The sequence below is a fragment of the Triturus cristatus genome, chromosome 7 (assembly GCF_964204655.1).
Source record: "Triturus cristatus chromosome 7, aTriCri1.1, whole genome shotgun sequence".
In the NCBI taxonomy this organism is placed as follows: Eukaryota; Metazoa; Chordata; class Amphibia; order Caudata; family Salamandridae; genus Triturus; species Triturus cristatus.
The window spans coordinates 1,875,953,697-1,875,980,070 of record NC_140590.1 but is presented as its reverse complement, the minus strand read 5'-3'; the positions used below and the strand labels follow the sequence as shown (position 1 = coordinate 1,875,980,070).

The 26,374-nt window shown below is 54.2% G+C and overlaps 1 protein-coding gene across 1 annotated transcript in view; it reads right to left on the bottom strand.

Moving 5' to 3' along the window:
• Positions 1-26,374, bottom strand: part of LOC146813581 (butyrophilin subfamily 1 member A1-like) — a 64,243-nt gene that overhangs the window by 31,479 nt on the left and 6,390 nt on the right. Inside the window, exons 2-3 of the mRNA XM_085615447.1 lie at positions 24,154-24,285; positions 19,773-19,916 (exon numbers count right to left, since the gene is read on the bottom strand). Coding sequence (XP_085471573.1) covers positions 19,773-19,916; positions 24,154-24,285 — 276 coding nt within the window. The remainder of the gene's footprint in view (positions 1-19,772; positions 19,917-24,153; positions 24,286-26,374) is intronic.

Sequence of the window (26,374 nt, the reverse complement as noted above, 5' to 3'; positions counted from 1 at the left end):
TATCCCCACCCTCTCGAACGGGGTGGTGACCACCGGGAAGGGTTGTAGAGGGGCCTTCAGCTTCCGGCCACTCTTCCCGCTGGCTTGGCATGTGGGGCACGATCGGCAGTGGTTCAGGACGTCATTCCTCATTTTCGGCCAAAAAAAGTGGGTCACCAGGCGACTGTACGTTTTGTCCTGGCCCAGGTGTCCAGCCAGGGGGACATCGTGGGCTAGGTTGAGCAGAAAGTCTCGGAAGCGGAGCGGTACCACCAGAACTCGACCGGCCCCCAGTTCGGCGATTCTTTGCTCGCTGTAGAGCAGGTCGTTATCCCAGTAGACCCAGTGGGTTCCTGTGGTGTCCCCGGCGGTTTGGGTGCTGGCTTGTTGGCGGAGTCCCTCGAGGGAGGGACAGGTCTTTTGTTCCTGGCGGAACTGTTCTTGGGTGGGCCCCCCTTCTTGCCGCCACTGAGCCAGATCCGGGAGGTCCTGGTGTTGCGCGTCTTCCTCGGTAGTCGGGTCCGGGAGGTCGGTCTCGCCGTTGTCCTCTACGAGGGCAACCGGGGGCGGAGGTGCTGGCCATTCGGTTTCTTCTGATCGGGGGGCGGCACGGGCGGCCATGGATCGGGTGGTTATGCAGGCCCAGTCCGGGAGGCCCAGCATCCCCAAGTGCTCTCTTCTCTCGATGGTGGCCCACGGGGAACTCTCGAGGTCATTCCCCAGGAGGCAGTCCACGGGGGCATCGTCCCGGACCGTCACCTTCAGTAGGCCGGAGACCCCTCCCCATTCAAACGGGACGCAGGCCATCTTACACATGCTCTCAGAGTTATCTGCCGAGCGGACGGGGCAGAGAATGTTCGGCAGGATCTGCTCGGGCTTCACCAGGTGACAGCGGACGGCCGTCACGCTGGCGCCGGTGTCACGCAAGGCCTCGGCTCTCTGTCCATTAATGGTCACCCACTGACCATATTTTCTGGTGTTGGCGGGTAGGGGAGCCCGCGGAACCATGTCCCTTCCCCCTAAGCATGCCAGGACCATGGCGGCCGGTTCCCACCCTTGCTGGTCCGGCTCATACTCCTCGGGTCCCTCCGAAGATTGCTCTTCCCCCAGGGCAGCGGCAGCTACCTGGCGGGGCTTGGGTGGTTGGTTTAGCGGGCAGTTCGGATCGTTGGCGTAGTGGCCTAGTCGCTGGCACCGGTGGCACGTGACGTGGGCTCGGTACCCAGGCCGCAATGGGGGGTTGCCCCGGCCGGCCGGAGGTGGGGTGCTGGCCACGGGTGTTGCTGGTAAGGTGTCTCTCCCTCGCCCCTGGCCCCCTCCTCCTCCCCGAGGACGGTGCTGGCCTTGGTTGCTTCTGTTCTGGTCGTGGGGCCCTCTCCGGCCCACTCGGGTGCTTTCCCACCGGTCAGCTTCGGCGGCGAGCTGCCGTGGGTCAGTCAGCTTACTGTCGAGTAGGTGCTGCCTGAGCTCGACGAAACAGTTGTTTGATAGGTGCTCCCATACCATAAGGTTGAAGAGTTGTTCGTAGGTGGTGACCTGATTTCCCTTGATCCAACCCTCGAAGGCCCGGCTGAAATAGTTCACGTATTCCACCCAAGTTGTACCTGGGATCCGGGTGCAATCTCTGAACCTCTGGCGGTACATCTCGGGCGTGAGGCCGTAGCGGGTGAGGAGGGCAGCCTTCATGTGGTCGTAGGACGACATTTGGTGATCGGGGAGCTGCAGCAGGGCATCGCGACCCTCGTTGATGAATCTCCCCCAAAGTCCGGCTCCCCAATCACTCCGGTCGATCCGGTGGGAGGTCATTGCGATCTCATAGGCTTTAAACCACTGTTGTATGTCGTCTTCTCGGACATACTCGCGGACCACATCCTTGGGGATGTGAACTTTTTTCTCAATAGGCCCCGGGGTGTGTGGTCGCTCAGGCACCCCAAGTTCCTTATTCTGTTTGCGCAGTTCTATTTCCGCCAGTCGGCGCTCGTGCTCGAGCGTTATTTTTTTCTCTTCCAGCTCTCTTTGTCTCTGCTTTTCTTCTCGTTCCTCTCGAAGCCGCATATGCTCGAGGTTGATTTTCTGTTCAGCCAACTTAAGTTCCCCATCCATCTTGAGTCGTGCCATCTCTAATTCGTGTAATCTGACTCTGTCTCTTTCTCGTATCTCCTCCTGTGAGAGGCCCGTTCCCTGCTCCTCGGGAGCCGTGGCGTTCCCCTCTGGTGTGATGCTGTTTTGGTCGGAGGGTCCTGTGACCCCAGTTTCTGTCCATGACTCAAGAGCGCGCTTTAGATCATCCTTGGTACTCAGGCCGGTGGTAGCAATGCCAAGTTCTATGCAAAATTGTCTCAGTTCGCGGTGGTTGTATTCTTCTAATTTCTCCATTTGGAACTTCTCGGTGGAGCTGCTATCTTTGGTCGACATCGTGCTTTGTCGTGGGGTGAGCTACTCTCTGTACGATTACGCGTTGATTCGGATCGCGCCGCTGGCCACCAATGTTAGAAAAGGTAGATGGACCGGGAGGGTCGGCCGGGGTCAGGAGGAGAGGTCTCCGGGGAGAGCCGTCTCCAGCGATCGTACAGACAAGTAACTTCCCCCCCACAGACAGATATCACACACGGATAAGGTTCAGTGTTCTTTATAAGCACTTATTTAAGGTACGGTTAAATGGTACAAGGAGGTCTGGACTCCGGGGTCCCCTCGATTAGAGTCTCGCAAGGTAGGGAAGGGGGTAGCGGGACAGTCTATTTACCAATCAGGTAGTTCGGATGAGATGATGATGAGCTCACAATCCTCGAGCTTGGTGATTAGGTGGTATGGGCCGCGGCAGCGCCAGCAGGTCCCAGGAAGGTGACTGTTGCAGAAGGCCGCGGCAGCGCCAGCAGGTCCCGGTGAGGATGGTCGTTACAACGGGCCGCGGCAGCGCCAGCAGGTCCCAGGAAGGTGACTGTTGCAGAAGGCCGCGGCAGCGCCAGCAGGTCCCGGTGAGGATGGTCGTTACAACGGGCCGCGGCAGCGCCAGCAGGTCCCAGGAAGGTGAAGGTTGCAGAAGGCCGCGGCAGCGCCAGCAGGCAGGACGATGGTTCACAAGAGCGGCTACGGCAGCGCCAGTAGACCGTCAGGGTTGAGTTCACTCGGTGTCTCTCGACTCCAGGATACAACTGCCTTCCTGCTCCGGAGCTGCCCCAGTTATAGGGCTGGTGCCCTTTGATGTCCGGACCCTCGCACTTGGAGGTCGGAGGGTCCGGGATGAAGGGGTCCAGACACCCAGCAGGGGGTGGAGCCAGTGCCTGGGGGAGCTGGGGGCGGTCGGCACCTGGCGGGGGAGAGCCCTTGACACTTCGTTCTCCCATTGACCTGCCAAGTGGTCCGCTCACCTCCTGGGTGGATGGTGGTGCCGGGATGTCGGGGCCGGCCAGGCCCGGGGTTAGGGTCGAGGGGAGGCCGTGCGGCCGCGTGGTGCAGGGCCCAAGATGGCGGCTTGACCCGGCCGGGAAAGCCGGTGGGGCGGGACCCCGTGATGAGTAGGGGTCCGAGGGCAGAGGGTCCGTCGGGAGACGGAGTACAGGTGCTTGTTGCGGGGATATGCCAGGTGGGCCGGGGTTCGGGCCCCGTCGAGCGGGGAGGGAGCGAGCCGTTTGTGAGGCCTGTCCAACAGCGTTAGAGTGGCTGTATGGGTCTGTGAGTGGGTGTGTGAGTGGCTTTATGTGTCTGTGAATGGGTGTGTGAGTGGCTGTATGGGTCGGTGAATGGGTGTTTGAGTGGCTGTATGGGTCTGTGAGTGGGTGTGCGAGTGACTGTATGGGTCTGAGAGTGGGTGTGTGAGTGACTGTATGGGTTCAGTCAAGTCAAAATACTGAGGGGCAGATTTACAAGCCCCTTGCGCCTCATTTACGCCGCCGTTGGGTCACTTTTGTGACGCAGCGGCGGCGCAAAGACTGCGCCATGGTGCGGGGTACTTACAACGTGACGCATCTGGGAGATGCATCACGTTGTAAAGCCCTGCGCCACATGTAGGCATTCCTGCGCAGGGGGGGGCGTTCCGGTGCAGGAACGCCTCCTAAAAGTGGCTGAGTGAATTCTACAAGATTTCACTCAGTCACTTTTAGGCCCATGCTGCGTCAAAACCCTGCGCCTGAATGAAGCAGGCGTAAGGATTGACACAGCATTAACAAGATAGGGCCCCCCAGAGCATTGCTGGAGCTGTGTAGAGCTTGCGACACAACTCCAGCAATGCGTCACTTTTACGGCACAGATGCGTCACGCATCTGTGCCGTTTTTGCCCCGCGGTGCGCCGCATTCTAAATGCGGCGCATCCATGGTGGTGGAGCTGTGACGCACAATAACTGGCGCATGCATCCCTGCTGATATACAGGGATGCGCCAGTTATTGTAAATCTGCCCCTTAATTTCTAAGAAATAAATTCTTACAAAAATATTGCTCATTACCCAATGCATAAATATAAACAATCACGAGGATCATAAAATCAGTAGTGCGCAGCACACATTTCAATCAATTCAGCCAACACATGACTTCGGCTTTTGAGGATATAACAATATGAGCATTAATATTTCTCCACACTAAAACCCAATAGATGATCAGCAGCCCAAAGTCGTACATATATTAAAAACACTTGAAAAAGAAAGAGAGTGACAGATTACTAAGAAGCGTGCGACTCATATCGCCCAAGTAAAACATTATAAAGTGTAGTGTGCGTAGCAACTTGTTGGAGCCGGCCTCGTGGCGTGGTCCTGTTCCCCCTCGCTAAGCCGCATGAGGTCCCATGCACCTCGGGGCTCCTCCATTTTGGATTATACGTCACTCCACGTGACCACCTACGTGACCCCACTCCACCCGGCCTCTGTCCCAGCGAGGCCCGACATCAAGGCGCCAACCCCTGGCCCGGGGGATACCACGTGAACCCTTCCCACTCCCGGCAGAGGGCATTATCGATGGGACCCCCAACCGTCCTTCCACACCTAGGTGCGATCGCCCCACAGCTCTCTGGGGCCTGGCGCCTCTCCTGCTGGGCGTCTGGCCGCTCCCTACCCGGCCTCTCCGCCCCCTCCGGGCGCAAGGGTCCGGACATCAAAGGGCTCCAGTTCTATATCTGGGGCGACCCGACAACAGGACAACAGTTGTATCTTGGAGTCAAGAGCCCTGCTGATCGGATCGCGGCTGACCCTACGGAAGAAGACTCATCCTGAACCCACACTCTGAGCCCTGCTGACGACGTCGCGGCTCCACCGTGCTTAAAGACCTTCACGAACCTTTGGGGCCCTGCTGACGCTGTCGCGGCCCGACCTTGTTGAACCTCACCATCGGAGCCCAGCTGACCTCGTCGCGGCTCGACCGAAGCGGACCTACCACCGGAGCCCTGCTGACTGTGTCGCGGCTCGACCCAAGCGGAACTACCACCCGAGCCCTGCAGACACCGTCGCGGCTCCCCACGTCCGAGCCGCTCTGAGACCAGCACTCAAGGTCTGGCGCAGAGCCTTTCCGTACCTGGATGGTACGAAGACTGTCCCGCTACCCTATCCCTTTTGAAAGACATTGAGACTCTTATTGGATCCCTCGATCCCACTGTAAATATTGAACGTAATACTGTTGATAAAGAACCAAGTCAAGCAACTGATACCGAGTCCTGTGTGGTGGTGTTACTGGGCCTAGTACGATCATAGGAGAAGGACCTCCCCGAGGGGGCTTCTCAGCGGCGCTCGGCTATAACTTTGCGGTAGGAAGGTGCCCCGGAATAGTCTACCCGACTCTCCAGTGGTCCTCCCTCCAACATTTGGTGGCCAGCGACGGGATCCGAGCCAGACGCAATCGTACAGGCAAGTAACGCACCCACTACCTAACCAGACGGAAAAAGAAAAGGGAACCATGGACGGCCAAGAGTCACCCGTGGCCGCAGCCTTCCAGCCAGAAAGGTTGGAAGAATACACCCACAAAGAACTGAAACAATTCTGCAAGGACAAAGGGATCCCAACCACAGGATTGGGCACCAAGGAAGAAATGCAGAAAGCCCTGAAAGCCTGGGCAGAACCCGAGACCACTCCACCCCGAGCCGAAGGGACCTCGGCCCGGGACGGAAACCTGCCGACCCCAACCCCGACAGATGGGGGGCGAAACGTCCCAGAAACCAGCCTTTCCCACGAAGAAATGCGAGAACGGGAGAGGGTCCGGACACACGAAATGGACCTCGCCCGACTCCGGCTGGACGGGGAGCTCCTACTGGCGGAGAAGAAAATAGCCTTGGAGCAACTACAGCTGCAAGAAGAAATCGAGGAAAAGAAACGGCATCGGGAACTAGAGGAGGGACGGCTAACCCTCGAGCACGAGAGGAGCCTCAATGAACTTGAACTAAAATCTAAAACGGGGGAGACCAGCACCCCCGGAGCCCGGGACGCGCTGCCACTGACCGAGCCAAAGGTTCATATCCCCAAGGATGTCGTCAAGGAGTACTATAAAAATGACGACATCCAGCAATGGTTCCGAGCATACGAAGTAGCCATGACCTCCCATCGGGTACCCCGGAAGAATTGGGGTGCCGGCCTATGGGGGAGGTTCCTCAGCGAGGGCCGGGATACCCTGCTGCAACTCCCCGACGCGGTGATGACATCATACGACCACATGAAGGAAGCCCTACTCACACGCTACGGACTATCAGCCGAGATGTACCGGCAGCGCTTCCGGGACTGCAAGAAGCTCTCCGGTACCACGTGGGTCGAATACGTGGACTTCTTCAGCCGAGCCTTTGAAGGATGGATAAAAGGGAGCAAGGTCACCTCATACAATGAACTGTTCGACCTCATTGTCTGGGAGCACCTCGCCAACAACTGCTTTGTTGAACTAAGGCAACACCTCCTGGACAGTAAACTGACCGAGCCCCGGATGCTCGCCGCCAAAGCCGACCGATGGGTCAACACCCGGGTCCCCCGGAACCCCGTGGGGGACTACCAACGGAGTACCACGCGACCTCCCCGCCAGCGAGGCGGAGGAGGGGGGTCACACTGCAGTCGAGAATTCCCGGCCGGGCCGCCCAGAAGCCCGCCACGAGGCCAAGCCACCAACCACACGTCCCCGACCCTGGGCCGAAGGGGGACCCCTATCGCACGGCCTGGACCACGACCGACAGTGACCTGCTTCGGCTGCCAGCAGACTGGCCACTATGCGAGCGACCCGGCCTGCCCCGTGAACCGACGGAACGGGACCGCTGGGCCCCCTCCCCGGCAAATAGCCGCCGCAGCCCTGGGGGAGGGAGAAGACGAGGAGGAAAACCACGACGGAGGGTCCCCCGAGTGGTAACCAGCTGCCATGTCGCTTGTATGCCTGGGCTCCCGAGAAATGGTGCCCCGAGCGGCCATCCCAAGCAACACCCAGAAGTACCAGCAGTGGGTCACCATCAATGGACGACGGGCCGAAGCCCTCCGGGACACTGGGGCCAGTGTGACCGCTGTCCGCTGCCACCTGGTGACCCCCGAACAAATCCTGCCACATGTCCTATGCCCTGTCCGGACCGCGGACAACACCGAGAGCATGTGCCAGAAGGCCAGGATCCCCTTCGAGTGGGGAGGAGTGTCCGGCACCCTAAAAGTAACTGTCCGCGACGACGCCCCAGTGGACTGCCTCCTGGGGAATGACCTAGAGAGCTCCCCCTGGACCCAGGTGGAACGCCGAGAGCATCTGGGGATGCTAGGACTGCCCGAGTGGGCCTGCGCCACCACCCGGTCCATGACCGCCCAACCAGCCGCTGCCGCGGCCCCCGACCAGCCGACGGGCCCCGAACTACCACCCTCCTCCGGCACGGAGGAACCTGACGAAGAGGCCGGGCCATCCGAACTTTCTCCCGAAGAGGTCGCCTCCCTCAGCGAGATCCCCGAGCTGGCCCAGTGGCGCCACGACGGGGGCCCCACCCGCGAACAATTCCAGCAAGAGCAGAAGGCCTGCCCGTCCCTCGAGGGGGCCCGACAGCAAGCGGCCGCCCAGGCCGCGGGGGACCCCACGGGAACACACTGGGTCTATTGGGACAATGACTTATTGTATAGCGAGCAGAAAGTCGCCGAACTGGGGGCCGGCCGGGTGTTGGTGGTCCCCCTCCGATTCCGAGAGTTCCTCCTGAACCTGGCGCATGACGTGCCCCTCGCCGGACACCTCGGGCGGGACAAAACTTACAGCCGCCTAGTGACCCATTTCTATTGGCCCCGAATGAGAAGAGACGTAGACCATCACTGCCGGTCCTGCCCGACCTGCCAGGCTAGCGGGAAGACTGGGGGTCGAGTGAAAGCCCCCCTCCAACCATTTCCAGCCATCCACACCCCGTTCGAACGAGTGGGGATCGACATCGTGGGGCCCCTCGACCCCCGAACCGCCCTGGGACACCGCTTCATCCTGGTACTGGTCGACCACGCCACCCGATACCCCGAGGCCATCCCACTCCGCACCGTGACAGCTCCAGTGGTGGGCCGGGCCCTGATGGGCATCTTCTCCAGGGTGGGGTTCCCCCGAGAAGTGGTGAGCGACAGGGGTACGAACTTTATTTCCAAGTACATGAGATCCATCTGGCAACAATGTGGGGTCACCTATAAATTCACTACCCCTTACCACCCCCAGGGGAACGGACTGGTCGAGCGGTTCAACAGAACCCTGAAGGGAATGATCAAGGGTCTGGAAGAGCCCCTGAGGAGGAGATGGGATGTCCTGCTGCCCTGCCTCCTCTTCGCCTATCGGGAGGTACCACAGAAATCCCTGGGCTTCAGCCCCTTCGAACTATTGTATGGGCACCCCGTCCGAGGGCCCCTCAGCCTGGTCAAGGAGGGCTGGGAGGCGCAAGTCCAAGATGCCCCTCCCGACGTCTACCGGTACCTCCTGACCCTGCGGAACCAGACTCGGAAGTTCCGGGCCCTCGCCGAAGCCAACCTCGAAGCCAGCCAAGAAGACATGAAACGCTGGTATGACGAAAATGCCTCAACCATCGAGTTCGAGCCGGGCCAGCAAGTCTGGGTCATGTCACCCGTGGACCCCTGCGCCCTGCAGGACAAGTGGACCGGGCCCTTCAAGGTAGTTGAGAGGAAGAGCCCCGTCACGTACCTGGTCGACATGGAGTCCCCGAGGAACACCCTCCGGGTCCTGCCCGCCAACCGGCTCAAGCCCCACTTTGCCCGAACTGAACTAAGCCTGCTGCTGGCTACCGACGATGGGGGCGAAAGTGACTCCGAGCCCCTACTAGACCTCCTGGGGTCCTCGGGCCAAGACGGCTCCTTGGAGGGCGTCCGCCTCTCCGCCACCCTGACACCAGAACAGCGCCATGACTGCCAGAAGCTGCTGCAACCCTTCGCTGCCCTCTTCTCCCTCACGCCCGGGGTGACCCCCTGGTGCGTCCACGACGTGGACACCGGGGACAGCCCTCCTGTGCGACACCGCGCTTACAGAGTACCTGACCGAGTCCGAGCCTGTATACAGACCGAGGTCTCCAAGATGCTCGCCCTCGGAGTCATCGAGCCATCAGACAGCTCGTGGGCCAGCCCGGTAGTCTTGGTGCCGAAGGCCGCCGCCCCCGGCACTGCCCCGGAATTCAGATTTTGTGTCGATTACCGGGGCCTGAACGCAGTCACCAAGACCGATGCCCACCCCTTGCCACAAGCAGACGAGCTGATCGATCGCTTAGGGGCCGCCCGCTACCTAAGCACCTTTGATCTCACCGCTGGGTACTGGCAGATCAAGCTCACTCCCGGCGCCCAGGAACGATCCACCTTTTCCACCCCCGATGGGCACTACCACTTTCGGGTAATGCCCTTCGGTATGAAGAACGCCCCAGCGACCTTTCAGAGGCTAGTGAACAAGGTCCTGGCCGGACTAGAAGCCTTCAGCGCGGCCTACCTCGACGACATTGCAGTCTTCAGCAACCACTGGGCCGCGCACCTAGGACACCTCGGGGAAGTCCTGGCCGCTCTCCAAAGAGCCGGGCTCACAATTAAGGCCAGTAAATGCCAGATCGGTCAAGGATCTGTGACCTATCTGGGCCACCAGGTGGGGAGTGGCCAGGTGGCGCCCCTCCAGTTAAAGGTCGACGCCATCCAGGCGTGGGAGCCCCCCGCAACCCAAACCGCTGTCCGGGCCTTCTTAGGCCTCACAGGCTACTACCGACGCTTCATTAAGGATTATGGCAGCATTGTGGGCCCCCTTACGGAGCTCACTTCCAAGAAACAGCCAAAGGCGGTGCACTGGACGCCCCGCTGTCAGACCGCTTTTGAGGCCCTCAAGGCGGCCATGTGCGCTGCCCCTGTGCTACAGGCCCCTGACTACAGCAAGGAATTTGTAGTCCAGACCGATGCCTCGGAGTACGGGGTCGGGGCGGTCCTCTCCCAGATGGACGCCGAGGGCCTCGACCGACCGGTGGCCTTTATCAGCCGCCGACTGCTGCCACAAGAACAGAGGTGGAGCACCATCGAGCGGGAGGCCTTCGCCGTGGTATGGGCTCTTAAGAAGCTCCGGCCCTACCTTTTCGGCACCCACTTCAGAGTCCAAACTGACCACCGGCCCTTGCGGTGGCTCATGCAGATGCGGGGCGAGAACCCCAAGTTGTTGCGATGGTCCATCTCGCTGCAAGGGATGGACTTCGCCGTGGAACACCGGCCCGGCAACGACCACGCCAATGCTGACGGCCTGTCCAGATTCTTCCGCCTCGGCGAGGAGAACCCCCAAGGAGATGGGTGACTCTCCCTGCCTTCAGCTGGGGGGGACGTGTGTTGGAGCCGGCCTCGTGGCGTGGTCCTGTTCCCCCTCGCTAAGCCGCACGAGGTCCCATGCACCTCGGGGCTCCTCCATTTTGGATTATACGTCACTCCACGTGACCACCTACGTGACCCCGCTCCACCCGGCCTCTGTCCCAGCGAGGCCCGACATCGAGGCGCCAACCCCTGGCCCGGGGGATACCACGTGAACCCTTCCCACTCCCGGCGGAGGGCAGTATCGATGGTACCCCCAACCGTCCTTCCACACCTAGGTGCGATCGCCCCACAGTTTCTGGGGCCTGGCGCCTCTCCTGCTGGGCGTCTGGCCGCTCCCTACCCGGCCTCTCCGCCCCCTCCGGACGCAAGGGTCCGGACATCAAAGGGCTCCAGTCCTATATCTGGGGCGACCCGACAACAGGACAACAGTTGTATCCTGGAGTCAAGAGCCCTGCTGATCGGATCGCGGCTGACCCTACGGAAGAAGACTCATCCTGAACCCACACTCTGAGCCCTGCTGACGACGTCGCGGCTCCACCGTGCTTAAAGACCTTCACGAACCTTTGGGGCCCTGCTGACGCTGTCGCGGCCCGACCTTGTTGAACCTCACCATCGGAGCCCAGCTGACCTCGTCGCGGCTCGACCGAAGCGGACCTACCACCGGAGCCCTGCTGACTGTGTCACGGCTCGACCCAAGCGGAACTACCACCCGAGCCCTGCAGACACCGTCGCGGCTCCCCACGTCCGAGCCGCTCTGAGACCAGCACTCAAGGTCTGGCGCAGAGCCTTTCCGTACCTGGATGGTACGAAGACTGTCCCGCTACCCTATCCCTTTTGAAAGACATTGAGACTCTTATTGGATCCCTCGATCCCACTGTAAATATTGAACGTAATACTGTTGATAAAGAACCAAGTCAAGCAACTGATACCGAGTCCTGTGTGGTGGTGTTACTGGGCCTAGTACGATCATAGGAGAAGGACCTCCCCGAGGGGGCTTCTCAGCGGCGCTCGGCTATAACTTTGCGGTAGGAAGGTGCCCCGGAATAGTCTACCCGACTCTCCGGTGGTCCTCCCTCCAACACAACTTATCACAATCACAAGGGACCATGCGCCATATGTATCAAATAACAGTTTTGCGATTCTCAAATAGCGATTTTTAGGGAATCGCTATTTGAGAATAGCAAAACTGTATGTATGTAGGATTAGCAAATATTTTTGCAAATCCTACATATTCCATAAATGCGAATCGCAAATTGCGATTCGCAATTAAATAATACCTCCCCATTCATTCCTATCGGCCTAGAGGCCCATAGGAATGAATGGGAAGACATTCTCAATTTGCGATTCTGAATTAGAGAATCGCAAATTGAGAATGCTATTTCAAGGGTGCCAGGGTGCCAAAAGGACACCCTGTTGCACCCCTGAAATGTGCATGTGTGTACATGTGGTGCAAATACATGCCCTGAGGCCATGTATGTGCGCCACATGGCAGTTTGAAAAATGCAAAAAAGTGAATTTTTCAAGGAAATCGCAAATTACCACCAACTTGAAGTTAGTGGTAATTTGCGATTCATTATGGACAAATTGCACATTTTCTGTGCCTCGTACATTGCATTTAAGGAATCGCAATTTGCGATTCCTTAAATACAATCGCAAAATAGGGAATCGCTATTTTGCGATTCCTTATTTTGTGAGGCTGTTACATACTCCCACTTGACTCGGGAAGTCGCTGAGGTACCGACGGATAGGGCGGGGCCTCCTTCAACCTGAGTTGTTTCCGGGTGAGGTGAGGCATATTCCTCGTGCTAAACAGGTAATATAGATATACCGTTTACACGAAAGGATGCACACCGCAAAGGTTGTATTTTAACACACTTAATATTTTTTCTTTTTTCTTGTTCACATAAATTGTTGCAGTAGCAGTACAAACATGGTATAAGGTCCTGAGGAAAGCTATTTGACCACTGGGTCGAAAAAAGCTGAAACATGTCGACCGTACTGTAACACAGCCTATTTGTTTAAAGCTGTTCTTTGCACCATTTTTAATCCACGGATTAGATGGAATATCTCGAATACATTTTCTTTTCTTCCTCTAAATTCCTTTTTATCTCACTTTTTCTGCACTGCACTTCTTTCATCAATTAGTGACACACGCTCTGGTCAAGACAGGAATCCACGCTGTTTTCTTGTCCCTTCCCTTTTGCACCTTCGGTGTTCTGGTTGACACCTAACCACAACAAATACCTCTTGTTGGAGAGGTTGATAGTGGTGGGAAGGCTGGATGTCCAGATGATGAAATCGACCATTTATTGGTTGTTGATGGAAATCCTTCTAGCTATACAGCACTTCGAGGCTTGTTTCTCTTTGCATGTCTCTGTTCATTTCTCTCTCCTGTACATATAGACCACAAGACTTTTTTGGTTTACGCAGGCTGTTACATACCACTTAGCTAAATTGCGATCGCAAATGCCGAAATTCAGCAAATTTCGACGTTTGCGATCGCAATTTTGTTTGATACATATACCCCTTTCTTAATAAACCTTACTGGCAAGGTCAAATTTTTCATCTCCAGACCCAACCTTGTCAGGGCATCCTCTTAATGCGGTCAGCAACTGCTTACCAGTTAGAGGCGCAACACTACCGACCTGAGGGGAGGACCAACATTGGGGGTCATCATGATGTTGGGCAGGCTGACAGGCCGTCAGTGGCGGTCCGTCCGAGATTCTGGGAATCGGTCTGACAGCCGGATTACAATGTCGGCAGTCAAGATGCAGAGGTTTGGGGGTAGAACCACTGCCTCCAACAGAACCAAAGATCCCGTCTGGACGGCAGTCAGATTCCTAACTCTACAATGGGGCGGTGCCTGCGCAGGCAGTGCTGTAGGGTTTAGGATATCTCTTTCCGAGTTCCTTTATATGGCGGTCCCACCTCCATCAACAGGCAGCCAGAAAGGGACTTTGGGGGCCCCTAGCAGGGCCCCCATCCCCTGTAGGCCACTGCTAAGTGGCCTGTGGGAACATGTATTGCCCCCCATACATCCAGGCACCACATGGTGCCTGGCACACGGTGCATGGATGTGCACAAATTCTTTTTTCCACTACGGCTTGTGCTGTGGCCCTTTTCCTGGGCACAGGACAAGCCGCAGTTTACGACCGCCTACATGGCGTCTAATCATTATATTTAGAATTTAGGGCATTTCATTTTTGTTGGAGCCCTATAGGCGTGAGATCCATCGCCACTAGATCATCGGCGTACATAAGGCAGCTGATATGCCACCCCCAATCTTTGTAGAGTAACTATGCTTGCAACTTAACGTTTGAGGGCGTCTGCAAGGAACAGACTAAACAGCAGGGGTGCTAGGACACACCCCTGCCGTAAGCCGCTCTGTACCGGAATATTACTTGACAGGCTACCTAGCCCATCCAGGTCGACTTGGACCCAATTGTCACTATAAATCTTCATCACACGGCCTAACCGGGCTCCAGATATATTCCACTGCAGGAGTTTTCGCCAAAGTGTTCCTCTGTCCATCCTGTCGAATGCCGCTCTGAAGTCGGCGAAGCAGCAGCAAAGGCCACCTATGGACACCATGGACTTCCCTGCGACTCCCCACAGTGTGAGACCGTGGTCCATTGTTGAGTGCTTTGGTGTGAAACTTTCTTGCTCCACAGGGATCTGCCCAGTATCAAAAGCCCAGGCAGATAGGTATTTTAATAATGTTTGAGCAAAGAGTTTAGAGGGAATATTGATGAGGGAAGTCAGATGATAGTTAGCGGGCTGATCCATTTTGCCTTTTTATGAATGGGTCTGTAAGTGGGTGTTTGGGTGATTTTGTGGGTGTGTGAAAGATTTTGTGGGTGTTTGAGTAGGTGTGTGAGTGGCTGTATGGGTTTGTGAGTGGATGTGTGAGTGGCTGTATGGGTCACCGGCTGGGAACAGGTTTTTGATCTGTTTGGAAACAGATTGTAAGGAAATACATCTTTTGGCTTTTTCACCCCTACATTTTAGGATTGATGCTGCTGATTTTTTGACTCTGAGAGTGCACTGGGACCTGCTAACCAGACCTCAGTAGCAGTGCTCTGACCCTGTACAAATTGCATGTCAAATTAGATACACCATATTGGCAAGGGTTGAATTACTTGTAAGTCCGTAGTATATTGTTTTGTATTTTATTGTAATTGCATTTATATAGCGCTTACTACTCCTGACGAGGCCTCGAAGCGCTGTTTCGGCGAGTAGCACGCTACTCCAGGACCCATAAAGGATTAGTGTTGAATTAGTATAGTGAAATATGAAAGTAATTTGAGTGGTGGATATGTTAGTCAGTTATTTAGATTGAGAAGGGTTGGGGAGGGGTAGAAAAGGAAAAGGTTTGCATTGATATAGTGCTTGTAACTCTGATGGGGGGTGAAAGCGCTTTATTGGCGAGTAGCACACTACTCCGGAACCCAGACAGGATTAGTGGTGAATTAGTATAGTGGAATATGAAATTTGAGAGGTGAACATGTTAGTCTGTTATTTTGATTGAAAAGGATAGTGGAGGGACAGGAGAGTGAAGGATTTTGATTTTTTTTGGAGGTCAGAGCAGTAGGAGGAGGCTTTTCGGTGAGTAAAAAGAGGTTGTGGAGGGGAAGAGTCAGAAGAAAGAGTTTAGAAAGGTTTGTTTTGGGGTTTGTTATAGTAAAAGAGGTGTCAGATGATGCAAGGAGGGGTAGAGTAGGAGAGAGTCCAGAAAGGGTTATTTTGGGGATCATAGTAGTGGTATGGGGTTTGGGATAAAAGAGAGTGGATGTAGAGGATATATTGAGAGAAGTATAGGGTGAGAAATAGGGTAGCGCATTGGATATGCTGAATTAGAAGAAAGTGATAAATGTATAGATCCATAAGTACATTGAAAGTATATATATGCATCAAGGAGGTAAGTATATATAGATTCAAGATATTGATAGAGGCACAGGATGAGAAATAGGGGAGTGCATTGGAAATGCTTTTTCAGGAGAAAAGTAACAGACACACAGATCCAAGTACATGGAGGTACATAGATGCACAATGGAAGCAAGTACATGTAGACCAAAGATGATTTTTTTTTAACATAATTATTTTATATGTTTATACAAAGATAGGTACATATCTATAGTGAAAATAAATGCTTATAGACAGAGGGATATGCTACCCAGGCATGGAAGGCCACTCCGGGCTGAAGCACGGTTTGTGCCACCCTGTGTGCGTCAAAGCACAGAACTGCACTCAGTCTGCCACTGCAGACTGGAATGACAGTGTTTCCACTGCCAGTTCCACTTTGCCGTTCACACCAATGCCAAAGCCATCCTACCCCATGACAACATATATTCATAAGTCTGCTCTAAAATAGGAATGTATGACGGTACCACGCATGCGTTTCAATGCACATGCCTATACCACGCATAGCCTATACAACAAATGTCATTGTTAAGGCATGTATGTTTAAGGCCTATGCGTGGTAAGGGTTTTCGGTCCCTGGCACCCTTCCTTAGCCCCCAGCCCTTGTTTAAATACCCAACATCAACCCCTGCCCTGAAACCTAAAAGTATATACCAGTGCACCTCCAGCCCCCGGCACTTTTTAAATATACCCAACGCCTGCCCTGAACCCTAAAACTAGACCCCAGCATGACTCCTCCACCCCTCTCCCCTCCTCCCCCCTTTTTAAAAAATACCCGACCCCGGCTCTGAGTCCTAAAACCGGACACCCGCACCCAATAAATAATAAAAAGAAAACAATCCCCCTGCCCCAGGCCCCATCCCCCTTACCTCTACAGGACAACGAGGCGCAGTGTGGCACAGGTCAACAAGAGGAAGCGGAAGGGTATCACCATTTCTTCTAACAATGCCGAAAGCCTTGACCACGCCGACACCTTTATCACCGTTTCCAGCATATGCCCTTACCACCAGTGCAAGGTAAATGCCTTTCCCATTCATACCTTTACAATGTTAACTCATTGTAAAGGCATGCATGGTAAACACATATGCGTTTTAAAACAATGCGTGGTAATGTCTATGCATGGTTACAGTGCATGCGCTGTAATGCATGCGTGGGAAGACACCCTTGTTGACTGCAACACAAACAGAGCATCCTTTGAGCATCCTTTGCCTGCATCTCTCAGCATCTGGACCACTCTGTTAATTTCTATAGCAGTTGACTTGTAAAATTTGAATCTTGCTTTAAAAAGGTTCTGGTGCCCAGGTAACAGTCCAAAGTGTTGTCTCTGGCCCCCTAGATCCCTGTCCTGCCAGAAGTGGTCACCCAACAGGTGCCGTAGTAGCCGAAGTAACTGTTTCAAACATTTCAAAAGTCTCGGTTGATTTTGTTTATCAAGGTCTCTCGAAATTCATAGAAAAATATTATTTTTTTATAAATTGCTTTCTTTTGTATGTTGTGACTTCCCTATTTCATTGTTTTGTGCTGTTAAATGCTTTACACACAGTTTGTTTCTAAGCGTTACTGCTCACAGCCACAGCTACCCAGGGTTGAGCTTAAGGTTGAGTAAACAAGCCAGACTGGACCCAACACGGGTTTTTGTGAATGTACTGCACGATAAGGCCCCACAATCATATCATATAGGATACCCAAACCCTCACACAGATCAAAATATTGCTCCTGCCCGGAGGGAGCAGTGCTAGTTGCTGCTCCCTCTCAACGGGAGCAATGCCGGCTCCTTCTGCATGCGGGGAACTGGATGGGGTCGCAGGGGCCTTGGGGCTGCCCCTGTGGCCCTCACAAGTATATATTGGTGTATGGGCACCCGGCGCACCCACCTTTGACATTGTGGGCTCGATTTAGGGGGTCCCGGAAAAGCTGTGTGCCCCCCTTTCCCATTTTGAATTATTTAGGCCCCAGGGGTGAGCTCCCTGTGGCCTGTAGATGCTCAGGGAGGGAGGCTGCGTGCCCCCAAACTCCCCATTTTGAAAAATTGTGGTCCAGGGAGATGGGGTCCCCAGGGCCAAACAAGGGTTGGGAGGGAGGCCACGTGGCCCCCCTCCCCTTTAATAAAAAAAACAGGGCCTTGGGGATGGGGGTCCCATGGGCTATGGGTCTCAGAGAGGGGGTCTTAGCGGCCCCCCGCCCTTTTGTTAAAAAATAGGCACTGGGGGATCGGGTCCCCAGGGCCTCACAAGGATCAGGAAGAGTGGCCACCCTTCCAATTAATTTTTAAAAAAGGGCCCTGGAAAATGGGGCCCCCAGGGCCCAACAGGGCTCACCCACCAGCCCATTCTTTAAAACAAATGCCCTAGGAGATGGATCCCCAGGGCCTAAGAAGGCACGGGGAGGGGGGTCGCGCAGCCCCCCTCCCCTTTAATTAAAATAAATTGTCCCAGGGGATGGGTTTCCCAGTACCTAAAAAGGATCGGGGAGGGGGGCCCTGTGGGATGGGTTTTAGCCTAATAAGGCTTGGGGAAGAGGGGACACAGCCCACCTCCCTTGTAATTAAAAAAAATGGCCCTGGGGAATGGGGTCCTCAGGGTCTAATAAGGCTCGGGAGGTGGGCCACACGGCCCCCGCCCCTTAAATTAAAAAAAAACCCTGGGAATGGGGTCCCCTGGGCCTAACAAGGGTCGGCGAGGGGATCCACGTACCCTACCTCCCCTTTAATTAAAAAACACAGCTCTGGGCCAAGGAGTCCCCTGGGCCTAACAAGGGTCAGGGAGGGGAACTACGTGCCCACCTTCCCTTTTCTAAAAAAAAATGGCCCTTAGGGGTGGGGTCCCCGGGGCCTAATAATGCTTGGGGAGGAGGGGCCAAGAGGCCCACCTCTCCTTTGATTTAAAAACAATGGCCCTGGGACGGCATTATAAGGCTCAGGGAGGTGAGCCACACTGCCCCCTCCTCATTAATTAAAAAGAAACAGCCCAGGGTATGAGGTGCCCAAGGCCTAATAAGACTCAGTGAGGGGGAGCCATGTGGCCCCCATCCCCTTTCATAAGAAAAATGCCCCGGATTATGTGGTCCCAGGGGCTAATAAGGCTCAGGGAGAGGGGCCACTTGCCCCCCCCTTTAAGAAAAAGACTTAGGGGATGTGGTCCCCAGGGCCTAAAAAGGCTCAAAGATGGGGTGCACTTGGCCCCTCCTCCCCTTAAAAGAATGATACCTGGGGGATGGGGTTCCTATCCCTTGTGAGGGGGCCATGGAATCCTCCCCTTTAAAACACATAAGGTCCCGTGGCCAACCCACCTGCCGGGTTGGACTTCCGTATGGTAATAAAATATGACTTCACATTAAAAAAAACCTCTAGAAATTAATTGAAAAAAACAAAAGTTAAAGTAATGTTATAGTTACAAGAATTTGTCAGTGACAGTCTTGTTTTGAACTTAAAAAATCACAGAAATTCACCAGTTACCTCGAGCCCCCACCATGCACTGCTTATGACCTCACACATTACATCTCTCATGACATGTTCTATGGCATCATTTATGACTTCACTGATGACAACTCCCATTACATCATTGATGACATCACTGAAGACATCACTGATGACATCATCCAAGCTTCCTTTGTACACATTGCTCTATAAACGTACATAGCATTAGAGCTCTGAAAGTAAATGCAGATTAGCTCAGAATACACGAAGCATCTTTACTGCTGTCATACAAACAACCCCCAGAGGTGAAGCAAGCTTGTGTTATGTGCAGCATTGACCCAGTGCCAAACCCAGACACCAAGTATGTCCAAAGTGCTGAGTGCAGCTGCCCACTGGAGTCAAAGGACTGGGGGCATCTGTCCCCTCTCTCCTTCCTCTCTCAGTCCCTCCCGGGCTCTGCCTCCATCTTACTTTGTCTTTTTAGAACCACAAGTGCAAGTTTTCCACAAGCGGTGCAGGCTCTGGTAAGCCTGAACCACTTTCAGAGTTTGTTCTGGTCTGTCCAAGAGCAAAGGTGAATTTGAATATATGGAAGGAGGGGGTCTGCAAAAAACACATTCAAAACAAGCACTGCTCTGTGCAAGTCTTGAAATTAAATGTAAATGTCCAGAACAATCTGTATTTTAATTGAAAAAACAAATGTGTGTGAAGAAAGTTAAAAGGTAAATTTATCTCACCTCTGTGGAGACACAGAGTCTCTCTCAGATGAGGCTGCAAATCTCTCCATGGAGAGAAATCTTCTGTTCCAGGCTCATCCCTCACCCTGGGCCAGCTCTGTCCAGGGAGACGTCCTTGTCTGTCATGAAGGTTGTACTGGGAAACTGGTACAGAGGAGGGAGAGACAGGTACAGAGAGATGGAGGGAGGGAGGGAGGGAGAGACAGGTACAGAGAGATGGAGGGAGGGAGGGAGGGAGAGAGAGACAGGTCAGAGAGGAGCCAGGGAGGAGGGATAGACAGGTACAGAGAGATGAAGGGAGGGAGGGAAAGAGAGACAAGTACAGCAAGATGGAGGGAGAGAAACGTACAAAGAGATGGAGGGAGGGAGAGTGAGAGAGACAGAGACAGGTACAGAGAGATGGAGGGAGGGAGAGAGGGAGAGAGAGAGACAGGTCAGAGAGGAGCCAGGAAGGAGGGAAAGACAGGTACAGAGAGATAGGAGGGAGAGACAGGTACAGAGAGATGGAGGGAGGAAGAGACACATACAGAGAGATGGAGGGAGGAGGAAGCGACAGGCACAGAGAGATGGAAGGAGGGAGAACAAGAGAGAGACAGATCAGAGAGGAGCCAGGGAGTAGGGAGAGACAGGTACAGAGAGATGGAGGGAGGGAGAAACAGGTACAGAGAGATGGAGGGAGGGAGAGACAGGTATAGAGATATAGAGGGAGGGAGGAGGGAGAGAAGTGTACAGAGAGAGGGAGAGAGAGACAGGTACAGAGAGATAAAGGGAGAGACAGGCACAGAAAGACGGAGGGAGAGACAGGTACAGAGAGATAGAGGGAGGGAGGAGGGAGAGACAGGTACAGAGAGATGGAGGGAGGGAGAGATAGAGGGAGAGACAGGTACAGAGAGAGGGGGAGGGAGAGACAGGTAAAGAGAGAGGGAAGGAGAGACATGTACAGAGAGATAGAGGGAGAGACAGGTACAGAGAGAGGGGAGGGAGAGACAGGTACAGAGAGATGGAGGGAGGAAGAGACACGTACAGAGAGATTGAGGGAGGAGGAAGCGACAGGCACAGAGAGATGGAGGGAGGGAGAACAAGAGAGAGACAGATCAGAGAGGAGCCAGGGAGGAGGGAGAGACAGGTACAGAGAGATGGAGGGAGGGAGAAACAGGTACAGAGAGATGGAGGGAGGGAGAGACAGGTATAGAGATATAGAGGGAGGGAGGAGGGAGAGAAGGGTACAGAGAGAGGGAGAGAGACAGGTACAGAGAGATAGAGGGAGAGACAGGTACAGAGAGAGGGGAGGGAGAGACAGGTACAGAGAGATGAAGGGAGGAAGAGACACGTACAGAGAGATTGAGGGAGGAGGAAGCGACAGGCACAGAGAGATGGAGGGAGGGAGAACAAGAGAGAGACAGATCAGAGAGGAGCCAGGGAGGAGGGAGAGACAGGTACAGAGAGATGGAGGGAGGGAGAAACAGGTACAGAGAGATGGAGGGAGGGAGAGACAGGTATAGAGATATAGAGGGAGGGAGGAGGGAGAGAAGGGTACAGAGAGAGGGAGAGAGACAGGTACAGAGAGACAGAGGAAGAGACAGGCACAGAAAGACGGAGGGAGAGACAGGTACAGAGAGATAGAGGGAGGGGGAGAGAGAGACAGGTACAGAGAGATGGAGGGAGGGAGAGACAGGTACAGAAAGATAGAGGGAGAGACAGGTACAGAGAGAGGGGGAGGGAGAGACAGGTACAGAGAGATGGAGGGAGGAGGAAGTGACAGGCACAGAGAGATGGAGGGAGGGAGAACAAGAGAGAGACAGATCAGAGAGGAGCAAGGGAGGAGGGAGAGACAGGTACAGAGAGATGGAGGGAGGGAGAAACAGGTACAAAGAGATGGAGGTAGAGAGAGACAGGTATAGAGATATAGAGGGAGGGAGGAGGGAGAGAAGGGTAGAGAAAGAGGAAGAGAGAGACAGGTACAGAGAGATAGAGGGAGAGACAGGTACAGAGAGATAGAGGGAGGGAGGAGGGAGAGACAGGTACAGAGAGTTGGAGGGAGGGGGAGGGAGAGACAGGTACAGAGAGATAGAGGGAGAGACAGGTACAGAGAGAGGGGGAGGGAGAGACAGGTAAAGAGAGAGGGAGGGAGAGACATGTACAGAGAGATAGAGGGAGGGACAGGTACATAGAGAGGGGGAGGGAGAGACAGGTACAGAGAGATAGAGGTAGGGAGAGACAGGTACAGAGAGATAGAGAGAGAGACAGAGGGATAGAGGGAGAGACAGGTACAGAGAGAGGGAGGAGGGAGAGACAGATACAGAGAGATGGAGGGAGGGAGACGGGAGAGACAGGTAAAGAGAGATGGATGGAGGGAGAGACAGGTACAGAGAGATAGAGGAAGGGAGAGAAAGGTCCAGATAGATAGAGTTAGAGACAGGTACAGAGAGACAGAGAGAGGGAGGAGGGCGAGACAGGTACAGAGAGATGGATGGAGGGAGAGACATGTACAGAGAGATAGAGGGCGGGAGAGACAGGTACAGAGAGATAGAGGGAGAGACAAGTACAGAGAGACAGAGAGAGGGAGGAGGGAGAGATAGATACATAGAAATGGAGGAAGGGAGAGACAGGTACGGAGAGATGGGCGGAGGGTGAGACAGGTACAGAGAGATAGAGGGAGGGAGAGAAAGGTCCAGAGAGATAGGGCGAGAGACAGGTACAGAGATATAGAGGGAGGGAGGAGGGAGAGGCAGGTACAGAGAGATGGAGGAGGGGAGGAGGGAGAGACAGATACAGAGTGATGGAGGGAGGGAGGAAGGAGGGAGAGACCGGTTCAGATAGATAAAGGGAGGAAGGAGAAACAGAAGGAGGGAGAGAAACAGTAATAGAGAAAGAGAGAGGAGAGAGAAAGGAGAGAAAGAGAGGGAGATAGAGAAAGGAAAAAGAAGAGGGAAAGAGTTGGCAGAAAGACAGTGGAAGCGAGAGATAACGGGAGTCAGAGAGGAAGAGAAGGAGAAAACGAGAGGAGTGAAGATCAACCTGATAAAGTGGTTCATGCACAAAGTGTTGAAAAGTTTGATGGGATCCGAGAGTGACTCCTCTTTGCGGCTCTGGCAGCAGAATATCGTGGAGTAAATATCGTCTGACAAAGATATTCTACCTTAAGTATCCAGTGGCGGCTCCTCCGCTAAGGCGGAGGAGCGTTGCCCCACTACCCAAAAGGAAACTAAAACGATAACATATCGTTATTATCATTTTCGTTTTCAGTGGCTCGCGGAGCGGGGCTGGCCACGGCAGGGAGAGGAGTGGTTTGCACTCCCTAAGTGCGCTGGACAGGTTGGGTGGCCGTCTTGGGCCGGCCGAACAGTCATGCGCACTTTGCATCTTCCCCACCAGGCTGCATTACACAGCCTGATGAGGAACATGCAAAGGCTCTATGTCCCGGTCTGAGGGCTGATCCACGGCGCTCAGACCAATCACAGCGGTGCATTGCAGCCTTGTGATTGGCTCAGGGGAGCCTGGGAGCCCAGGTGCTTCCTTCTGCTTCCTGCTGCCGGACCGGAGACAGGAAGAAGAGGACAGAGGTGGCGGCAGCCGGCCATCGCAGGTAAGTGTTTTTTAAAACTTTTTTATCCACCTTCCCCCACCCTGCCCACCACCCGGGTCCAGTAGCAGCCGCTACTGTAAGTATCACACAATAGAGTTAAAAAATCAACACTCAAAGAGATTCACTTTATGTAAATGATATTTTAGACACTATATGAAAACCAGGCATTATTTCTGTCAATGACACTGACACACATCCCTCTTTGTGTTTGTGTGTCTTTTCACAGCTGGAGATAGAAATGCTGTCCACAGTAACACAAGAGCCTCAGCAGTGGTGGAGGTACCACAGACCAGGGACGAAGGACTGTGAGGGATGTGAGCCTGACCAGTCTAGTACATACAACACGACATGTTAGGAACATATTTACATGTCAGAGGGTGAGGTGGGAGGGGTGGGAGGCAGGGGTGTACCTACTATGCGTGCAGCAGGTGTAGTGGCACCGGGGCCCAGGGCTGTGAGGGGCCCCAGGGCTGTGAGGGGCCCCAGGGCTGTGAGGGGCCCCAGTGCTGTGAGGGGCCCTCTGCACCACTATTGTAGCTGCTTGAGAGCTCTTGGCTTCCTTGCTACACCACTGGTATGAGGCAGATATGTTCAACGAGCTGCACTCGGTGGAAGTAAGAAGCCTGAATTTACCACGACTACCCAAGACTGAACAATCCCTGCGTCTTCAACCCCCGCCCTCACTTTCAGCATCTACTGTCCCAGAGTGACGCTCACTAACATGGCTGGACCCTAACACACATGAACATGTCATGTGCCACAACATGCAGAAACAAGAGACAAAAGGGTGTTTACCTGGACGGAGGCACAGCGAGGTTTTCAGAAGAGAGCGCGGAGGATTCTGGGAAGACCCTGGACAATCTCCAGCCTCGTCTCGGAGACCAGCACCGCTCTGCACCCTGGGGCTGTAGAATACTGCTCTCTCCACTGCAGGGGGGGGGGAACCAGGAGAGAGGGGAGGTGGAGAGGAGAGAGAGGGAGGGAGAGAGAGAGAGAGTGAGGGTGAGGGAGAAGGAGAGGGTGAGGTAAAGAAAACAAAGAGGAGAGATTAAGTGAGGAAGGAAGGGTGAATTCCTTTTACGATCCAAACTGCAGGGCCCTCATTTTCTTCCAGTCACAATAACCAAGCGCTTCTTCAGCACTTCCCACCCTGGAGTAGAGCAGTCACTGAGTATTAAACATGTGTAACTTCAATGCGCTATTAAAACTATGGGGCATATTTACAATGCCCCTGCAGCACTTTTACACCACCAGAGCGTCACTTTTGTGACACATTCCGGAGACGCAGCGTGCCGGCCCATATCTGCAAGGCCACACAAAGCCACCCTGCATGGCTTTCCATCGCCTTGTAAATATGGAGTAAGGCAATGCCTTACTCTGCGCGGAAGGGGCGCTCCATGGGTGTTGCTGTGGGAGTTCCCAGGCAACACCGATGCTTTTTGACACAGCCTCTGATTTACACATAGTGTATCTGGCGCAGCGCCAAAACTAACGCCTGCCCAATGCAGGCGTAACGAGGAGAAATGTCTACACTTCTCCTCGTTTTTTCCTCTTGCCAGGACACTTAGAACAAGGAAAACACCTCCTTTGATTGTTTTATGCAGGAAGGTGTTCTTTCCTGCACAAAAACAATTATGCCAACACAGACACCTGCAAGGGTGTCTCCGTTGGTGCTCAGACACCTGCAGGGTGCCTCCGTTGGTGCTCAGACACCTGCAAGGGTGTCTCCGTTGGTGCTCGGCTGCAGGCCGTGTGCCGGCGCTGGCAGAAAGGACAGGAATGCACCGTATGCTGCAGATATGGCTCATCCCTGCCCTTTTCTTTTGACGTAGGGCAGCACAGCTAGAAGGCTCGCGGCGCTGCCCTGCACCAAAATGTCGTAAATATTCCCCAATGTGTCTTTCCTGTCCATCACAAGATGCAAAATTCGTATTTCTGAATTTAGCTGCCTTTCTCTGCTTTCAAATAAAATGTGAAACATTTGTTGGTGATGATCACAGGAGACTAAGTCAGGCAGCAACAGTACACTTGCTCAAATACACACACATGGCCTCTATCGTAGGCCAAACTCTCCTTTGCGTGCCTCATTTACAGATGTGCCGACCGTACGTTGTCCGTGGATGAAGCCTCTGCTGGCTCAGTTGATAGACAAGTTCCTCTGAGGGCCCTACGGTGTAGGGAGCATCAGATGGAGGGCATTCGGCTTTCTGCACTATTGAGGGTGGAGAACGTAATGTCCTTTTTAGGTCTCGCAGAGGGCAGCGCATGCGCTGCCTCTCCGAGGCATTAAGTAATTAGTAAGTTGGGTGAAACTCCACCCATTGCGTTTATATTTGTATTTTGGCTTGCCATTGGTTAAATCTGGCATTGCTCTTTTTATGTAGCTCATTGATTGGCTGGTGGTCTGAAACGTCACTTCGTTTTTCTTCCGTTTTGCAGGAAGCAGCACTGACCAACTACAGTTTAGTTCCGCTGCTCGGGGTTATCTACTCATTTAGGGACTACTTCCTTGTTTATTTTCCACCACCAGCTGCCGAGTTTGGAAGTTTGGCTTTAACGCAATGTTCCGTGATTGTGGGCGAATCAGTTCATCTGCCGCCGCTAGTTTATAGTCACTGCTGCTCTCTGAGCTTTGATGTAACCACGATGACTCACGGGACAGGAATTGTGTTGATTGTAAACCCACTTGTTTGTTTCGTAGCTCTTCCTTTTTAGGTCTCGGCTAGCGATGGCTGCGCTTGCGCAGTCTCGCTCGCGAGACATAATGACTTGGGTGAAGAGGGGCTTGAACCCGCCCCTCTTCTTCCCTGTTCTCCATTGGCTGGCCTAGTAAATGCTGGCCAGCCATTGGAGAAGAGGTCCCGTCACTCTAATCCTGCCCCGTCCTTTTCGGATCGGGGGGCGTGTTTTTTGCGAGAAGTCTCAGGGAGGAGACAACAGCAAAACACGCCCCCCAATCCGAAAAGGAGGCTGCGTTTCTCCGAGGCAGTTTTTCGCTGCTTCGGAGAAAGGCGGT